The 20,871-nt window shown below is 37.6% G+C and overlaps 1 protein-coding gene across 1 annotated transcript in view; it reads right to left on the bottom strand.

The window, feature by feature from the left end:
* Window positions 1-2,614: 2,614 nt before the first annotated feature.
* LOC114760264 (tRNA pseudouridine synthase A) overlaps window positions 2,615-20,871 on the bottom strand; it is a 41,581-nt gene continuing 23,324 nt past the window's right edge. The window contains exons 7-12 of the mRNA XM_028949526.1: window positions 15,248-15,260; window positions 15,146-15,212; window positions 14,708-14,988; window positions 12,377-12,440; window positions 3,295-3,357; window positions 2,615-2,944 (exon numbers count right to left, since the gene is read on the bottom strand). Of these exons, the coding sequence (XP_028805359.1) occupies window positions 2,756-2,944; window positions 3,295-3,357; window positions 12,377-12,440; window positions 14,708-14,988; window positions 15,146-15,212; window positions 15,248-15,260 (677 nt within the window). The 3' untranslated portion in view covers window positions 2,615-2,755. The remainder of the gene's footprint in view (window positions 2,945-3,294; window positions 3,358-12,376; window positions 12,441-14,707; window positions 14,989-15,145; window positions 15,213-15,247; window positions 15,261-20,871) is intronic.

The raw sequence follows: 20,871 nt of genomic DNA, 5'->3' as shown, positions 1-20,871 counted from the left end.
TTTAAAAGGTCTGCTCATATATTCTTTTGCATTATCACATCTTTGGACTTTGATTATGGTTTGAAATTGATTTGTAACAAAGATGAAAAACTTCTTGCATGTTTCAAATACCTCTAATTTTTCTTTCAAAAGGAAAAACTAAGTCATTTGAGTGTGGTCATCAATAAAGGTAGCATTAGAGAGATTTTTAGCTTTTGCAGGTCCCTAAATATCACTGAATAAGAGTAAAAGGAGCAGTGGGTTTTATAAGGTTATTCAGTGAGGGTAGCTTTAGTTTGTTTAGCAAATTGACAACTATCATAACTAAAGAAATTCAAAGAGTCTTTATTGAAAAGTTATGGAAACAAACGTTGGGGTGTGTTTTGTTTATGTTGAAATAGTAAAGTCCATCCAACTCCTTAGTCTTGGCAATCATCCTCCCTAAGACTAGATGCTGAAACACACATCTAATGTCATTAACTAAGACATGGCATTGTATTGCATGTGAGTTCTGATACATAGTAAGATGCTCAGAAAGTTCAATGATTCCAAGTCCACATACTCAAGTAGTGATTCCAGTTGCCACTCTTGCCTACAATACTTGAGTTTTAAAAAGAAATTTATTACCAGCCATGTGATCTAAGACTCTAGAGTCAATAATCCAAATATTATCACTAGTCACCATAGTATTGAAAGCAATTATAGAATTATTTGACTTTACCAAACTCCCTAGTTTGCTCTCCTAGAATTCCCCTTGGCATTTGGAGCTTCTCAGGATTTGGCTTGTCTCCCTTGTCCTCTCTCTTCTCAGCATGATAGCCTTTGCTTTTTGTTTTCCACTTGTTGTTCAGGTCAGGTGGCTTTCCATGGAGTTCCTAGCAAATGTCCTTAGGATGACCCTTTTTGCTGCAACGGTCACACCATTTCTTTGCCTTTCTTTTCTGGTCATTTGTATTGCTCCTATTTGTGGCTGGTGCAGATGCCTTAATCGATGTCATAAGGACATGTGTGAGTTGCTTTCTACTCTCCTCATATTTGACCACGTTAAACATTTCAAATAGAGAAGGTAGAGGCTTGATGCCTGTAATTTCGCCCCTAACATCTTCAAAAGTATTGGTTAGTCCCAACAAAAATTCATAGGTTCTTTCTTTTTCAATAAGTTGTCTATAATATTGAGCATTAGTCCCAACAAAAATTCATAGGTTCTTTCTTTTTCAATAAGTTGTCTATAATATTGAGCATCCTCAGCATATTTCTAAGAGTGTACCTCAAAAAGATCTAGTTATTGCCAAATTCTCATGAGAGCACTATAGTCATCATACCTTGTTTAAGCTCCCTGAGTTGTTTCTTTAGTTGGTAGAGTGCAGCTTTGTTTTCACTTCTTTGTTGTCCTTGTGAATAAATACCCTTTGTTGATCTCCAAGGTCATTGAGTTACACAACTAGGCTATAACCAGGTATCAAATGACAGGTGCTGCAATGCTTGGTTGTTAATATATTTTTATTGGTGTTGTCCTCTCAGGTAAATTAGGATGCTTTGTGACCATTGGAGGTAATTACTTCCATTCAACTCGTGGGCTCTCACCATCTTTTGATTTTCAGTGGTCCGACACCATTATAGAGTCATTGGATGGACTAGTACAGCAGAAGATGAGCCCTTACTCAACTAGTTATGTCTCAGCAATCCAAACAGGGGAGGAAACTCATTGCTGTCCATTATTTCTTCGCAGCTTTGATATCATATCAAAGAAATTGAATCCAAGTAATTGCTTGATTATTACATTGTAGAGACGAATTTCCTCACAATATATTTGGAAATCTAATCATATTGAATAGAATTTAAGACAAAAAATCCCCCATGGTTAGGGGCTGAGATTCTAGGTGATTAAAAAGGAAAATACAAGGATTAAGGGATTTGCTTCTAACGGCTATTGCTAAGGATTCGATTCTAACAGAATTCAAATATAAGACACTTCCTTTCCTTGTTTACCTTTTCATTCACCTTTTTCTGCCAATTAACAGGCAACGAAATCAAGTCTCGTCGTTGGATCCATGCACAGTTTCAAGGGAAAGAACACTCAATAGCAAAATGCGTAACCCTTTTGGATGCAAACTAACATGCATTCCCCTCACATTTTCATGTTATCTTTATTTTAAAGAAGGCAATATTTCAAAGGATTTACTTTCAAAATGCTAATGACATAAACTCTAATAACTGATATCATACTACCCCATACTAATAAATTAATGAATAATAGAAAAGTTACATATACTCTTTTTTGCAATTTCATTATTAATTCTTTCCTTTATTCCAATTTAAAAATTTCAAATTTGGAGATGTGTAGCTTCAATTTGATATTTGTCTTAACATCTAATGCACTTTTTTCATTTTTACCCTTAATTATTTTTTGTTTTTTGGCCATAATCTCTTTCATCATCTTTTCCCGCACATTCTCTTCTGTACTTTTTCTCATTTTTTATTACAAGGACAAATTTGAAAACCAAAGTATATTTCTAGCATATTTATTGTTTTTAACTAATTTTAATTGATTGGTCGTTATTCACAAATTAATTATTTGAAGTTTATAGTAAGGACCTATTAACTATATGTGAAACATTAACGGTAGAGCTGATCGTAATCATGAAAGTGTTAAATATATATCTTGATTAAAATGCACAAAGAATCAATGGGGAGTATTCTGGAGTACATTTCAAGATGAAATACATGGCTTGTTTTTCCATAGTAGGATTTTATTAAGCTTCCAAAGCAACTCTTACTATTTCCGGATGAAGCATATTTGTGGGTTGAATTCTGCATATCCTACATCAACAAGACATAAGCCGTCAGGTGGTGCTGGAGGAGCGGTGGCACGCCTGCATGTGGCTTCCATGAGCTTCAATAAGGCATCATCTTCCGCACCAGCAGCAGCTTCTCTTATTGAGGTTGCCACAAGTACTCGAACCATCTATCATATTATCATCAGTATGAACCAAGTCAGTCAATACGTGAAGAAGTATGCTTCCAAAAGCATCCTACCATGAATACAGCAGGACCATTAACTTTGTTCATGAGCAATCAATACTAAAATTTAAAAAAAAAGGAAGGATTCACAAGAGCATAAAGCTTGATGTCCTTTATTATGGATTTCAGCACATGAAGCAAAGCTTTGCTGCTCAGACCTGGCCACATATCTAGGTTACACTAAGGAGAAACTTTCCATAACAACGCAAAGCTTTTAGTGTTAATACCAATAAATTTTATCGTTTTTGTTACTGTCCCATATGAACCAAAGAAAGCACAAACATGAAAAGCTACCTTGCGTAAAAAGCGATTAGCAACCAACTCAACGCATATAAGCCTTGATTCTTTCACATGAACCTGAACACAGTAAGAGCTACAATTACTACAAGTGATACATATAGTTCCCTGCAGGAACAGCAGAAAAAGTAGATGTGGAATAACTAGAGTTTTAAATATGCTTTGTCATTGGAATGAGAAGAGAATATGCAAATGAAAAATGGTCACCGAACAAATAGTTTTTGGATTAGTTTTTTAGAAATGATTTTATGGTGTATGAAGTATATGAGAGAAGTTTTGTCTTGACTTTTTTGAAAACACTTTTTTCCACTGCTTTCAGGGGTTACCAAACGCTCCCATAGTTCAACCAATCAACCCCACAAAATCAAGAAGCAAACAAAATGCAAAACAAATTTGAGAAAATATGGAAACAAAATGGTCTGAATTTAATCATTCTGAGACTGTGACTCAACTCAAATTCCATAACTTGGTAGAATTTAGCTTACTTAGCTAGACTTGAAGATTCTGGAAAACAGATAGAATGCTCCACATTATTTACAATCAAGGCTTTTTACCTATCTAAAGGAACTTACAAAAGGAAATCTTAAAGGAGCATCATGATTATATTGGACTGGTCAACCTTGCATGGCACACAAACTTGCTCTATTAAAAGATTGTCTATGGACCGCGCAAGTAAAAGTTCAACCTGACTAGGGGCCTGTTTGGGATAGGGTTCAGAAGCACTTATAACCACATTTTACACAAGTCCAGACAAAATCCTCACATACTTACCTCGTATTTTGTAAATCATGACTAAAGTTATTTATAAACTATTCCAAACGGGTCTTAGGTGGTATGAATCTTTTTATTCCAAACAGGTCTTAGGTGGTATGAATCTTTTGCACTATGTCAAGCAAAAATAGGTTGTTTCTTATTTTTCCAAGCAAGCATATTCCTCAACAAAGAATTAACTAGTAGAATTTGTAGGGTCATTATTGTCTCATGTAAGAATTTGTAGTGTCCAAGAGAGCGAGTTTTATGCTTTTAGAGTATCTACTGGTGCTAATTCTTAACAATCTAATAGGTTATTTGATGACGGTCAATGTTTTTGCCACAATTTATTGGATTCTCTCCCAAAAACCATATAAAGGCTCACTAAGAGCACTCTTCAAGCATTGAGAAGAGTGCTCAAGAATGTAGTCAAAAGAAAGGAATTTTTCAGTAGAAACCAGGTTCTACAATCAGTTAGTGGAAGTTGTCCCTTTCAAGGTTGTCAATAGTGATGCCCAGCTTCATCATTCCCCTATTCCACCTTATCAATCAGTTGTTCCAACTATTATGCAAATTGTTGCAACCTAGGAATGGCATATTATTCTCTACTTATGACATGCTCTAGCATTGGAAAGATTTATCAAATTTGGATGTCACTTAGACTACTAAAAAACAATCTCTCTGCTTGGATCCCACTCTTTTGGAATATTATCAAGCCTTCTTGACCTCCAACATCTATTTTTTCACATGTTGCTATAATCAAGGGTGGTCAGATTGTTTGCACATTGCATGACCCCCTCTACCATTATCTTTGTCCGCCGGAAAGGGTTTCCAATTTAACTACTTTTAGGGGAGTTCCCCACTTGCCTTGTAGGAGTTGCAACATCAATACTAATCTATGCAGGAGAGTTCATCAAGCAAGGAGAAAACTATGGGATAGTAGGAAGGATTTATCATGGGATAATGGCAAAAATTTGTTCTGTTTTAGCCATTTATTATTACAACTTTATTTTCTTTCCTATCAAGCTTTATTGGATTTGTTCCTATTTTATGATTTCTTTTACTTGAAGTTAAGGTTGGGTTGTATCTTATTTTATTTGGTCAAATTATTACATTAAAAATTACACTTAGGGCTTCATAAATAGCATTAGTATTATTCTCATTGTAGACTTTTTGATGAGTTGAATAAAATAGAGATTACATACCATCTAATTCACCCTCCCGTCTTCTTTCTCCCTGTCTTTCCACTATAAGGTTGGGATTGAATTGAAAGCGTGTTGGATGACACCATCATGTTAGAAATGCTAGTTTTCAAATTAACTCATCCCTCACATACAAAATCTGATCCCAACTTTGTTGCAAGTGTGGTGAACCAAACTATGAAGAAGCCAAATCAAAAACACTTTTTTCACCCAAAAAAGAAAAAAATCAAAAACACTTAGGGTTTGTTTATAGAAATCTTACATATTTGAAAATGATATATACCAAGGGTATCTATCTCACCTCAAGTAATCAGAAAATAGGAATCAAAGTTTACACAGGAAGGATCCTGTTATGATTACCCCATAGGTACCAAAATAGAGTTTAAGGTAAGGTTGTTGCTCAATGTTTTTGCAGAGGATCCTGGTGGAAAAAACTTCTTGAAGAACATAGAGTCACTTGGAAGGATGGATGAATAAATTTTTAATCCAAAAAATCATGTGCATCGAGGACAAAACACCTCCTATGGATATTGTTACTTGATGAAGGAAATGTTTGAATCCAACAAAATTTTACTAAGCATGTGGATGACATCTGAACCGAGGCAACATCAAGAGTTAAAGATTTGACATCCCAACTAGGTTTCTCAACATGGATAGCCTAGTTTAAGGGGAGTGTTAGAATCTCATACATATTATTGCCTGATTTTTTTATTCTAGCATATTTTTTAATCAATTTGCGTTTTTGTTATTTAGCATTGTAATTGTTGGTTTTGTGGGATTGATCTTGTTGTTATTGAGAGTTTGTGTGCAGAAAAGCTGTATTTTATTCCACAGATTTGTGCGATACATATAGGGAGAGGAGTGATTCAGCATATCGCATGAAATCCTCCAGATTTAATAAGGAAGCAAAATAGGAAATAAATATATTCTGTAATCCCTAATTTAGCGCCTAAGGATCAGGTCTTTAACGGTTAGTAAATCAGTATACATAGCTGTAATGATTCTTGGTTTAATAGGATGATTGGGCCTCTCCCTAGGGCCCATTTCCGACACTCCCCCTCAAGTTGGAGAATATATGTTAATCATTCCCAGCTTGCTAGTCAACTCGTCAAACTTGTTCTTGATCAATGGTTTGGTCATCACATCCGCAATCTGTCTTCCAGAGGGAATGTAGGTTAGGTCGATCACTTTAGCTTCAATCTTTTCCTTGATGAAATGACGATCAATTTCAACATGTTTTGTTCGGTCATGTTGGACAGGATTGTTTGCAATCTTGACAGCCATATTATCACACCACATTTTAATTGGTGCATTTATTTCTATACCAAGTTCCCTTAGCACGTGTACTACCCATATCCCTTCACAAATGCCAAGAGCCAGAGCTCTATATTCAGATTCAGCTGATCTTCTTGATACAACTGGTTGCTTCTTGCTCCTCCAAGTCACAAGATTTCCCCACACAAATGTACAGTATCCAATAGTAGAACGTCGGTCATAGATAGCTCCTGCCCAATCAGCATCCGTGTAGACTTCTATATCTTTGTCTCCCTCTATGCTGGAGTTTCTTTTTGTACCATCTGTATAGATTTCTACATTTTTCTGTCCACTTTTAGCAAAATACAGACCTTTACCTGGAGTAGTTTTAAGGTACCTGAGAATTCTTTGTACTGCTTCCATGTGTTCCTTTTGGGGGTTGCTTGCAAACTGACTTACTACCCCTACTGCAAATGAAATGTCTGGCCTGGTGTGAGACAAGTAAATTAGCTTCCCCACTAGTCGCTGGTACTGTTCCTTGTTAACTGATTTTCCATCAGGTTTGACTTCCAAGTTACAATTGAGCTCCATAGGGGTCGCAGCAGGTCTGGCTCCCACCATGCCTGTTTCTTTCAATAGATCCAAGGTGTACTTCCTCTGAGTTACACAAATGCCTTTTGGAGATCTAGCTACCTCTAACCCGAGGAAGTATCTTAGATTTCCCAAATCTTTTACTTCAAATTTTGCTGCCAATTTCTGCTTCAACACTGCAATCTCTTCAGGGTCATTTCCTGTCAAAACTATATCATCTACATAGACAATTAGGACAGTGATCTTATAATTAGAGCGTTTCACAAACAAAGTGTGGTCAGTTTGACATTGCCTATAACCAAACTCCTTAACAGCCCTTGTGAATTTTTCAAACCAAGCCCTTGGTGATTGTTTTAACCCATATAAAGATTTGTGTAGTTTACATACCTTTCCACGGGTTCCAGGACCTTCTAATCCTAGGGGTATTTGCATGTATACCTCCTCCTCTAAGTCTCCATTTAAAAAGGCATTTTTAATGTCTAATTGATGTAAGGGCCAGTCCAGATTGGCAGCCAAAGAGAGAAGAATATTTATAGTATTAAATTTGGCTACCGGAGCAAAAGTCTCTTGGTAGTCTATGCCATAGGTTTGAGTAAACCCTTTTGCAACTAATCTTGCCTTATACTTGTTGATGCTACCATCAGGATTAAACTTCTTTGTAAAAACCCATTTACTCCCAACAACAGATTTCCCAGGGGGTAAATTAACTATTTCCCATGTTTGGTTCTTGACTAGAGCCTTTAATTCATCATTAATAGCTGCTTTCCAGTTAGGGTTTGAACTAGCCTCATTAAAAGACTTTGGGATTTCCTCATTATCAAGATTAACCACAAACGCTTTAAATTGAGAGTTAAGCTTATCATAGGAGACATACCTCCCAATAGGGTGTCTAGTGCAACTCCTTTTGCCTTTTCTCAAAGCAATGGGCCACTGTAGATCTTCAGGATTAATCTCAAGATAAGATTCATGACTCTGCCTTGGAATGTTAATGGGTTCTTCTCTGGTTGTTGGCTGTTCTGTTGTGTTCACCTCTGTCTCTGTGGTATGTGACTGCTGGTTTGTCTCTTGGGGGGCTTCAGGTATAGGTTCAGTGTTATTGGGCACTTCTAGAATTGTTTCAGGTCTGTTGGGTGCCATGTCAGGGGTGTGTGGTGTTTTTTCTGGTGTTGTGACAGTTGTTGCAGGGTCACTGGACGGTGTAATAAGGTCAGGTTCAAAAATAGGTGTCTCTATAGGGGCTGCTGGTGATGCTAGGGTACCATTACTGTTTTGATTTCTTTGCTGTTCAGGTTGTGTGTCACTAGTATAGTTACTATCAGGACAAGTTAGCCATTCATTAGCTCTCTCCCCCTGAATGGGTAATTTGGGGTAAAAGGGTTGTGATTCCATAAATTGAACATTCATGGTGACATAGACACGTCTAGTGGTAGGAGAATAGCACTTGTAACCTTTTTGGGAGGAAGAGTAACCTAGAAAAATACATTTAAGAGCTCGAGTATCTAATTTGCCACCATCTTCATTGAACACAAAAGCTGTGCAACCAAAAACTCTTTTAGGGAGATGGTTGAGGAGGTAGGAATTGGGATAGGTTTCTAAAAATTTATCAATTGGGGTTTGAAACTTTAGTACTTTGGAGGGCAGCCGATTGATTAAATAGGTGGCAGTGAGAACTGCATCACCCCAATAAATATTGGGAGCATTACTCCCAATTAAAAGTGAGCGAGCAACTTCTAAGAGGTGCCTATTCTTCCGCTCAGCTATCCCATTTTGCTGTGGTGTGTATGTGCAAGAAGTTTGATGATGAATCCCTTTTTCAATAAGAAAATCTTTAAATTTTGTATTCACATACTCCTTTCCATTATCACTTCGAAAAACTTTTATAGAAACATTAAATTGAGTTTGAATAAAGGCGTGAAAGTGCTTAAACAGTGGAAAAACTTCTGATTTGTCTTTCATTAAAAAGAGCCATGTGAGGCGTGTATGGTCATCTATGAAGGTAACAAACCACTTGGCCTTGGAGTTAGTTTCGATTCTAGAGGGTCCCCAAACATCACTATGAATGAGTGTAAAGGGAGTAGTAGGAGTATAGGGGTTCGCTGGATAGGAATTTCGTGTCTGTTTAGCAAAGTGACAGGTGTCACACTGAATTTGAGAAGGAGATATTTTATTCATGAAATTGGGAAACAGGATTTTCATATAATCAAAGTTAGGATGGCCTAAACGGTAATGCCATAACATTATTTCATCACGGGACACAGCAGCATTGTTTGGAGTCACATGAATAGCAGAAGTAGCAGTAGCTAGGGGGCTTTTATTTTTCAGGTTCCCTTCAAGGTAGTACAGCCCATTACATTCTTTAGCTTTGCCAATCAGCTTGCTCAAGACTAAATCCTGAAAGACACAATGAGATTTATTAAAACCAACTAGGCAGTTTAATTTATCAGCTATGCACTGTACTGACAGTAGGTTGCAGTGTATATCAGGCACATAAAGTACATCATGAAGAATGATATCAGTAGATAGAATTACAGTGCCAGATCCCATAACCTTTGCATATTCATTGTTTGCTACCTGCACACGGGAATGCTGTGAATATGAACTAAACACAGAAAATAGTTCTTTAAATCCAGAAACATGATTAGTAGCTCCAGAATCGACCACCCAGATATTTTTCGAATTAGTGACTGTTCTAAGTGCAGTTAGAAGTTCTGTACCTGTATAAGCCAAGGAAACAGTTGGGGTATCCTCACTTAGCTTTTCATGGGAGTATTTGTCAAGGATTTTCCTCAGTATTGCAAGCTCCTCATGCTTTAGGATTTCACTTTCATTGGGGGTGTTACTAGTTAGAAGTCCTTTACCTTCTCCCTTAGGCCGTGGCTTCCAATTGGCTGGCTTGTCATGGATCTTCCAGCATGTGTCACGGGTGTGGCCATTTTTGTTGCAATGGTCACACCTTAGGGACTTCTTTCCCCTTGTGTCTCCACCTTGGTTGCTTCTAGTCACCATGGCCGAGCCTTCAGTTATGGTTGATGGGGAAACCAAAGATGGATTTTGAACCAGTGCTTTCCGGCTCTCTTCATTCTTAATCATATTGAAGGCATCTTCCAGTGATGGAAGGGGCTTAATGCTCATTATTCTTCCCCTGATATCTTCAAAAGAATCGTTAAGGCCAAGAAGAAAATCATAACATCGGTCTCGGTCTATTACCTGTTTGAAGTAGACTTCATCTGTATGGCAGGACCATTTGTGTACTTCATAGAGATCTATTTGCAGCCACAGTCGCACCAGGGCACTGTAGTACTGGGTGACAGACTTCTCCCCTTGAGTGAGGCTGCGTAGCATGCGTTTGAGTTGGAAAATAGCTGCTGTATTTTCCTTAACAGAGTATGTCCGCCTTGCTGATTCCCATATTTCTCGTGCGGAACTAGCAAGTAGGTAGTTTTCGCTAATTTCAGGAAGCATGGAATGAACAAGCCATGTCATTACGGTGTTGTTTTCTGCACACCATGTTTCATACTGTGGGTCCTCGGTTTTTGGTGGCTGAGGGTTCCAAGTAAGGTATTTTTCCTTGTTTCTTCCACGCACAAACATGAGAATATTTCTGGACCACTGGAGGTAGTTGTTGCCATTGAGGCGGTGGGATATAATCAGTTGGGACAAGGAATCTGGTCCAGATCCATTTGGTGCGCCTGAACTAGTTGACCGCATCTCTTCTGACTCGGTCATATTCTGGGGTGCAGTTGTCACTGAGGTGGACTCACCCTCAGCTGTAAAAGCTCTGGAATTTCATGTCAGAGCTTCTTTGAAAGACATGAGTGGTAGCGCTCTAATACCATGAGAGTTTGTGTGCAGAAAAGCTGTATTTTATTCCACAGATTTGTGCGATACATATAGGGAGAGGAGTGATTCAGCATATCGCATGAAATCCTCCAGATTTAATAAGGAAGCAAAACAGGAAATAAATATATTCTGTAATCCCTAATTTAGCGCCTAAGGATCAGGTCTTTAACGGTTAGTAAATCAGTATACATAGCAGTAATGATTCTTGGTTTAATAGGATGATTGGGCCTCTCCCTAGGGCCCATTTCCGACAGTTATAATAACATATCACTATTTACTTAAGAATTATTCACTTGAATCAATGAAAACTTTGTGCTCTCAGTAATATGAAAACTCACATATATTTATTGGAGTTAATTATAAATGCACAATTCATTAAAGGAGAACCCAAGTAAAGACCACTTTCCCTCAAACAACAAAGAAGTTTTTAAAAAAGGGAAAACCAAAAGCTTGATAATTGAGAATGGTGAATTGCCAAGAAAAAGAAAAGGGTGAAGTTAAACATTTACAAATCAAGCAATGGGATATATTTGATTTGTCGTAGATCTTAATGAGTCATGGAAGAATTAAAGGCTTTTCTTGTTAGGCATCGAGATAAACAAATCCAAAATAATTCTAATGCAGTCATTTGGCATGTAGAATGGAATGATCTCAATATCTTTTTTTGTTTTTTCCTGCTGTGGGGTGCGGGTAGGAATGAAGTAACTACATTCGGAGAACTATTCCCATATAAGCTTGACTATAACCGAATTTAGACTAACTGAACACTAGATAATTGTATCCGAAGAAAAAAGAATAGTGAATATTAAATAATGATAATATGTGTGCAATAAACATGGTACATTTTGCCTTTCAACAGTTAGTTTTTGAAGATCGCTCTGAACAGAAATAAATTTCAAATTGAATAATGAGTCGTCACTATTTTAAACCTGCAACACTCATGTTATTTGATAATTTGGAGATTATTGAACTATATTTCCTAAATAAAAATTTTGCGAATTATGATATCTATAATCTATAATCTAGAACCAAAAAAAGAACTATTTACAATGATCATGAAGTTGGCAACTATGGGCTTTAATCTACAGAAGAAAAGGCTTCTCAGAAAGTAAGATTCTATGAAAGGGTTCAGATTTACTAAAATTGTACATCTAATACAAAAGCTAACAAGCAGCACTCTTGGGCCAAGAAAAATGCGACTCATTTCTTAGGTCCTGTATGGTATAGAGGACCATCACTAGTTTTATAAAATGCTGAACTTTTTTTATTGAAACAGCATGCATTGCTAATCTCAGAAGGAAAATGCTTTTTAAGGAAAGCCAAATCCCATGAGGTCTTGTATCACATTCAAATAAGAGGCCAACAACTACGAGTAGGTAGGCAGCAAAGAAAAAGTGCAGGAAAACAGAAATTCAAATTTAAAAAGTAGTAGTGAACATTACAGTAGCAGGTAATCTGGCTTCCATAGCTCGAGCATGGAAAACAAAGCACTCTGTAGGTGGACCACTGAAACAGAATGACCATTGTCAATATCAATTTGCGCTAAGAAATTATCATCATATGCTAAGAAATATCCATGTGGGCTGCTATTCCCTTGCATCATCACATATTAGGCACACATTGGAGCTTTGATCTAAACATTATGAATTGTTTGGTAACTAAATAATCAAAGACATTGGCAATTTACGTTTAAATAATGTAAACAATGAAGTCTCCTTATTTTAGGACCAGTTCATAACATACATATTTGTATAGAAATACTTCCAACAAGTCAATTCGAAGTTCAATTAACAGAAAGAAGGAAAAGAAATCCGGAGGAGATTGCTGAAAAACCCAAGTATTGAAAGTGTTGAGCTTACCAGGTGAGAGTCCAAAGCATACTTGCAGACCTACAGTGGTTCTGGTTCAATTATTTTTTGTTTGCTAATCCAATTTTAACGTTGCCCTGTATCTTTCCAGCTCAGATACTGTTCAATTATTAAAAGTAACTATGAAGGGAATTAGCCAAGCGGGAAATGAAGTCAAAGAAAACAACGTAAACAACATCAAGATGGCCATTCATGGGAAGCAAGTAGAAGAATTCCCAGGGCTATTTGTCTAGTGACTTCATCTTAAAAGAAGCACTAGGTTTTGAAGTTCTTGAATTGATAATTTGATAATTAACAAGTAAAAGAATTCCAAGAGCTATTTTGTCTAGTGAGTACATCTTGAAAGGAGCCCTATGTGTTGAAGTTCTTGAATTGATAATTAATAAGAACACAACTTGGTACATTGCAACTAATTATCAATATGAAACCCTACGGGTCAGCTAGATTTTTAAGCAAGATTCTTTTTATGTTATTAATTAGTTTTTATATATAAGAAATCATGTTTGAAACTTCACCTTGAGAGAAAGTATTGAATAACTTAAAAGTGTTGAGAAAGGAATTGATGGGAAATTAGGAAAAGATTAAATTGATGTTTTAGTAATTTATAGTTGCGATATTATTTTGTTTGGCTTTCTTAGGTTGCTTCCTACTTTGTGCTTTCTTCTACATAGAGGTAACTTTTCGTTTACTCTTAATGAAGTTAGAGTTTATGTCATTTTAGATTTACGTTATTATAATTGTATTTAGGACTCTATAGAAAGCCCCAGGTTATTTTCATTGCCAAACCTTGAGATGAATTGCTATGGAGATTATGGCTAAGGAGAAAATTTAAGGTATGAACTAAAATCAATCTACCAATCTGAATACGCAAGAATCTCACTCAAAAAGTACTAACAGCCTATAAAGGAGAATCTCCAATAAAGATAAACAATCCCCCAATTGATTCAAGACGATATTAAATGCCACCAAATGAAATATTTATAAACAAATACATATACAATCCTAAAATGTCTCACCAACAGATTCAACATTGGAATAACAACCTGAACTAATTTATTTAAATTAATAAAAAAATATTTGCAATAAGTTGCTGACTGACTTTACTAATCCTAAACTCATGCAGCATGAACGGGAACAATAAAGATGCTGAAAAATAACAAAATTCAGACACAGTCAGACTAATAAACAGAAGCAAACAACCTTCATTTGTTGCATGTTGCTTCCTATGTGAATAAATAATTAGAGGCTTATCACTATCTCTTCGTCTCTCCTTTCTTCTTCCCCCATCCTCTTTCCACTCCTCTTAGATCAATAAGACTGAGACCCCATTTGTCATCACGTTTAAAATCACATATAAGCACATTTCATGTAAGCCAAGACAAAACTCTTCTCACATACTTACTTCGTATTCCGTAAATCACAATTGAAAAGATGCTTATAAGCCATTTTAAATGAATCCTAAATGTCAAAGGCTTATGGCACTTAAATCTTTATTGTCATTGGGAGATATATAGTTATCACTGTTCCTTATTGCTGAGTTTTTCTTGTAGTTAACACTTTCAAAACATGATTGTGTGGAGTGAATCCTTTAACCGGGTGCTCTAACAACCTAATCTGTTCTAAGTTTTAACCACAAGTCTCAAAGCGAAACTATTAAAGTCTAACAAAACAAGGATTTAAATGCGGATTTATTTTTATTCCTGAAGACACAACTCAAACACTCCGTTGAATAGCTAGCTATAAAAAGGAAATTTTGACACTTCTTATAACAGGTAAGATACGAGGTAAGATTAAAAAAAAGAGGGGGGCTGACAAGTCACTTGTGTGGACCTTTTATGAATATGCTTTCAGCAAACTAGCTATTTCATTTCGGTTGAGATGAAAATTCAGTAATTACAGACTTACTCATTTCTTGAAGCTTTTGTGTCACGGGCAAACATCTTGTAGGATAACACCTTCCCTTCTAATTGTTGTAAAAGTTGATTCACCTTTCTTACAGTGAAAACATAAGATTTCTTTTCACTTTGAGACTCAATGTCGGTAGAATCATGAATATCATCAGATTCAACATTCTCACAGGACCCGTTTCCGCTGCTTTGGTCTCCATACTCACTATCAGTGAGCGGAAAAATATATAGGTAACGCCTCCATTTTGCAGAGAAGTTAGGATGAAAGATGCGTGACACCTAAAGTAAATTGCATTTATTGTCATTAGATTCAACTTTCAAAATAATAATAAAAATGATCAAATTTATTTTTCTTTGAATATCAAAGAAATTAATAATAGATTATATTGAACTGAACTTTAGTTGTACATTACAGATTACTTAAACTGCACATTACCTCAGAAACAGATATGACCCTAATTTTTCCTGGTGCTGCATGATTGATTGCATCCTCAATATCACATCTCTATGTCCCCTCAGATCAGTTAAATCACATCACTTCCTCCAAGTGTCTATGTCCCACTCAGACTATACACATAATATAGCGAATACAAATCACAAATAAACACCCAAAATGAATCGTCCCCCGGCCCATCCCTCTTTCCCAGAGAGGGAGGGAGAGATATTTAGCTCTTCAGCAATTTATTTTATTTCACAGAACACAAACAATTACTCCAATGAATTATAAATCTATAATAATAGAAACGCATTAAAATTGTATAATTAGGTCCCTATATCCTAATAAACTCTAAGTTCATACAATATTGTGTTATTGTTCCTACATCCGCACGTAAAACACCAAAGCTTTCTACTTAAAAATTTAAATATGAATTTCTTTCGAAAACCTTAGGGCACATTTGGTACGTTGAAAATCTTGGGAAGGAAAAAGAAAATTCTGATTTTACATTGATGAGACACATTTGGCAGTACAATTTTTTTGGAACCCAATTTCTGGCTGCAAAGGATTTTGCCTTGCACATGGGAAGCATGCTTCCCACCCCTTTTGGTGAGAACTAATTTTCATTCACGAGTAGGATAATCCAAAAGACAAATTTGCTCATGAAAAATAACTTAGATTTATTGTTAGATCACATCCTTTAACTTCAACAATGTTGCCTTGGCTTCTGTTTCTTCTTCCTATTCAAGCCAGTGGGGATGAGTTTGAGGCAATGCAGAGGGATGTTGCAGCTGAACAAAAGTGGGGATGGGGGAAAGCATCTTTTCAGTCAAGTGAGGATGAGGGCTTCTATTCTCAACCTCTAGCGTATCAAATAGTGTTATAAACATAACTTTGTCGACAAATTCAGATTTGAGCAGTCCTTTTAAGCATTTCCAGTTCAACAAATTTGAATTTGTACCATATATTCAAATTTGCTAAGCATTCATGTGAAGAATACTCTATTTTAGTGAAAATGAAGCTTAAAAAGATGGACGAGAAGTTGAGAAAGAATGTGGAAAAATCATATCCACTGAAACAAATGAAGTTGACAACAATTTGGTGCTGTAACACTACTTTGTCTTTCATTGAAAAAAGAGACATAAACAGAGTGCTTTTTTCAGTTTACTATTTCTACAATGGCCATCACATTCATGCTGCTGAAAAATATTGAAGCGAATGGATGTTGCAATTTGTTTCTGGATTGCGATGTTTAAAGCTCAACTTCAAATAGACATAATTTTAGCAATTTAAATTCAATTGTGCAAATGACCTATCTTAGGAAAGCTCTATGACTCATGTTTACAATGAAACAAGCCCCATTTGGAAACTCTTCCCATTATGAAATATATAATCACAAGAGTGCGTAGAGGTCAGCAACATTTTAGCTTTGACACTTGATCAATGTTCTTAAAATATATCACAAACCATAAATACGTTGGAAGCAAACCTTATTTCATATCAAAATTGACTTAATAAACTTTTCAATAACATCTACCATGATAAAAAATATTTTCATATGAAATAGATAGGATATTTGAAATCTAGCGCTTCACTTTGGTTAAAAAAAATGTTTCTGACCTTTGCTCCTATTGCTATCATACCTTTCAAAATATAAAAGATTTTTAAATGGATCTTATTGCATTAGATATTAGACTCAGATCTTTCCAATAATAGGTCATTTGCCTAATTTGATTTTTTTTTTTTTTCGAGGCATACACCAAGGTATCCATGACCAATAACAATAACTAAACGGCTGACCATGAAATGCTTTTCATGCCCAAGGGTGAGATTCAAACCCACACCACTTGGTTAGGAGGCTAAGTGAGGTAACCACTAGGCCACACTCGTATCGTTTGCCTAGTTTGGATTTAAATTGAAAAAGTTATGGTTATTGGAAAAGTTCTTTTACTCTCCATCTTCCTTTTATTCTTCTTCTGTACAGGGCCCTAAGTTGCCATCACCACAACCATTTCTGGTGGCTTCATCGTCCTCAACTAAGAAACTCACCCTATCCTTATCTAAAAAAGATATGGAAGAGCGTTGTCGCAAGGGGCTTGGTTATTAGAGTAATGATAAATACATGATGTCTCATAAATGCAAGGAATCACAGGATATGATGTTGGTGATTCAGGACATTGATAATGATAATTTTGTCAATGCCATAGATATGCTTGTTTCTGATTCTAACCTACCCACCGCTACTATCAATGTTGTTCTTAGCAGCGAGGGCGCTTCAACTCTGCAAATCAAAGGGTTCATCATAAAGTGCGATGTAGTGATTCTTATTGACACTGGAAGTACTCGTAATATGGTCAATACTTCCATTGTGAAGCGATTGCATTTGTCGATTTCTCAGGACAAACCATGCATGTAGGGGTCATTAGTTGTAGAATATGCTGCGGATTATTAGGAGAAGATATAGCAATTTAATTGCAGATATGGGTAGAAGATATTAGGGATATTATTTCCTTTTTTACGTTGATTGTAATCGCATGGAATCAGGCCACATTGATCGGCCCTGTACATCTCCTCTGTGTATATATTTGACCGAATAATACAATGAATATACAGAAGAATTATTTCAGCAATCTAGAGTTGTTACCTTTACATGGTATCAGAGCAATCGTGAGGGAAAACAACGATGATGACTGAATCTTCTGGCAGCGAGAAGGAGACACTCCTCTAGCCCGAGCCGAACTCGTCGCCGATGATAGGAGGCTCCTCTGTTAGTGGCGCATCGCGCCTTGTACCCGCTGGGTTCGAAAGCTCAGTCGTTCTGATCGTCCCGGAGAAGCTTTCTGGCGACAACTATCGAGAATGGGCACAGTCGATCCGACTTGCCCTTGAAGGTCGTGGCAAACTCGGGCACATCACTGGTGACTCGCCGCCCCCACCGTCGTCCGATGCGAAAGCCGTGACGATCTGGAGAACCGAGGACGCTATGGTCTGTTCGTGGTTGGTGAATGCCATGGCTCCTGCCCTCAAGCAGTGCTTCATGTTCCTTTCCCCTGCGCGCGAGATGTGGGAGCCGTCCGTGAAGCCTACGGGGATGGAGAGAATGCGTCTCAGGTGTTTGACCTCAAAGCAAAATTGTGGGACCTAAAACAAGGGTCTCTCTCCTTAGGGGATTATTATCTTGCCAAAACTACCCTTTGGCAGGAATTAGACCTCATTAGTGACGACAGTCCGTGCTGTGCCTCCCATGTTGCCAACAATAAAAAGAAGCTTGAAAAGGAGCGCCTCTTTGAACTGTTAGCTGGTCTCAACCCTACCTTTGATGATATCCAAGGCCGTATTTTAAGCCAGGATCCTCTCCCTTCAGTTCGTGGGGCCTTTGCCATACTAAGAAGCGAGGACTCCCGTAAGAAGGTTATGATGAAAATTGACACCACTCCTCGGCCTCCCACCATAGAACCCTCTGCACTTGCCGTTCGCTCCGCTAATCAACGCCATAGCAACACCAAACAGAGACCCACACGTGAGCACTGTAACAAACAGGGCCACACCAAAGATACATGCTGGGATCTCCATGGAAAGCCAGCTGATTGGAAGCCCCGGAAGGGAAAAGGCCGTGGTTATATAGCTGAAGCATCTTGAAGTGAGGATTCTGCCTCACCAAACCCAGGTCGCCCTGATGATGCATTGAGTAAGATCCTCGAACGTCTTGCTGCACTAGAGAACAATCAACAACCTAGAAAGCCACCGGTTGCCAAAGTAGTTAAACGAGGTAACTTTTTTAAGGCTTTAGCCACAATCAAACGTATGAGTTCTGGACACTGTTGGATTGTTGATTCTGGAGCGTCTGATCATATGACTGATGATATCACTCTCTTCGCTTCTTATACGCCTACCACATCATTGCCACCGGTTAAAATTGCTGATGCCTCTGATTCTGTAGTTGCTGGTATTGGGAGTATTAAGATATCTGCCACACTCACTTTGCATGCTGTCTTACATGTTCCAAACTTGAAATGCAATCTGTTATCTGAGTCAACTTTCGAAAGAAGAAAGATGCCATGCTGATTTTTTTGCCACTTATTGCGTTTTTCAGGATCTGTTGACGGGGACGACGATTGGCATTGCTAAGGAGTTTGATGGTCTTTACTACCTGGATGATTGTGTTGATCACCGTGTTAGCTCTTGTAATAAAGTGTCTCTCCCTAGGACTAGTGACTTTGAGTTATGGCACAAACAGTTAGGACATCCCAATTTTCATTATATGACTCAAATGTTCCCTTCTATTTGCTCTAATAAAGATTGTTTCGAATTTTACTGTGATGCTTGTGAACATGCTAAACATCATCGTACCTCCTTTACTAGTGTTCCGTATCGTGCGTCCAAACCCTTCACCGTTATCCACAATGACCTATGGGAACCTGCTCGTGTTCCAAATCGCACACAGTCAAAATGGTTCATAAGTTTTATTGACGATCACACCCGTGTGAGTTGGGTCTTCCTCTTGAAAGATAAGACTGATGTTTATCATACTTTCGTTGACTTCTATCACATGATCCACACACAATTTCAAACAAAAATTCAGATTGTTCACACTGACAATGGCACTGAATACTTCAATACCAACCTGTCATCCTTCCTTAGAGAACATGGCATCCTCCATAAAAGTACCTGTCCACACACACCTCAACAAAATGGCATTGCCGAAAGGAAAAACCGCCACATCCTAGAAACTGCCAGAGCCATCATGTTTAGTAGCAATGTACCCAAATACCACTGGGATGATGCTATCCTCACTGCCACCTTCCTCATCAACCGGATGCCTAGTAAACCCTTGTCATACAAAACACCCTTGCAGGTCCTTCACACCCACTACAACCTCCCTTACTTGGAAAATACCTTGCCTCTCCGTGTGTTTGGGTGTACCTCCTATGTTCACCTCCATCACCATCACAAACTTGATCCTAAAGCCATCCATTGCATCTTCCTGGGCTATTCTAGCACTCAAAAGGGGTACAAATGTTACGATCCTAACTCCAAACGTCTTCATGTTATCTGTGATGTCACCTTTCATGAAACCATTCCGTTTTACTCCCAGTCTTCAATTCAGGGGGAGCATTGGAGTGAATCTCAGACTGATAAAGAAACCTTAGGCCATAAACCTGAAAAACTTGACACTGAGCTCCTATTTGACCCATTCCCTATCTTTGAAGATCCTGAGAGTGAACCAATACCCACAAGTAATAAGGAGGTTACTGATTTAGGTTGAGACGCATCTAAACAAATACAAACCTATGCACGGAGACATAAGACAGGTACTGTTCCTCAAGCTACTGAAATAACCCATGAATCCGAACCAGAAACAGGTCCCGACCAAATGCAACATGAAAGAGAAGAGGTTACAAAGAGACAGGAACAAAATGAACTTGACCTGCCTATTGCAGTCCGGAAACAACCCACAACATGTACTAGACATCCCATTGAGAGGTTCGTCTCTTATCAGTCCCTCACATCAAAATATTGTGCTTTTGTCTCTCACCTTGATAATGTCAGAATCCCAAATGACATAGAGGAAGCCCTGGCCCATCCGGAATGGAGACATGCAATTATGAAAGAAATGAAAGCCTTGGAGAACAACCGTACTTGGGATATAGTTGACTTACCAAGAGGGAAAAGGGCAGTAGGATGCAAATGGTGTTCACTCTAAAATACAAAGCAGATGGCAGCCT

Source organism: Neltuma alba, unplaced genomic scaffold (assembly GCF_004799145.2).
Source record: "Neltuma alba isolate B1F8T4 unplaced genomic scaffold, ASM479914v2 tig00010956_pilon, whole genome shotgun sequence".
NCBI classification, from domain to species: domain Eukaryota; kingdom Viridiplantae; phylum Streptophyta; class Magnoliopsida; order Fabales; family Fabaceae; genus Neltuma; species Neltuma alba.
The sequence above is the reverse complement of the archived record's forward strand: the minus strand, read 5'-3'. Positions and strand labels throughout refer to the sequence as shown.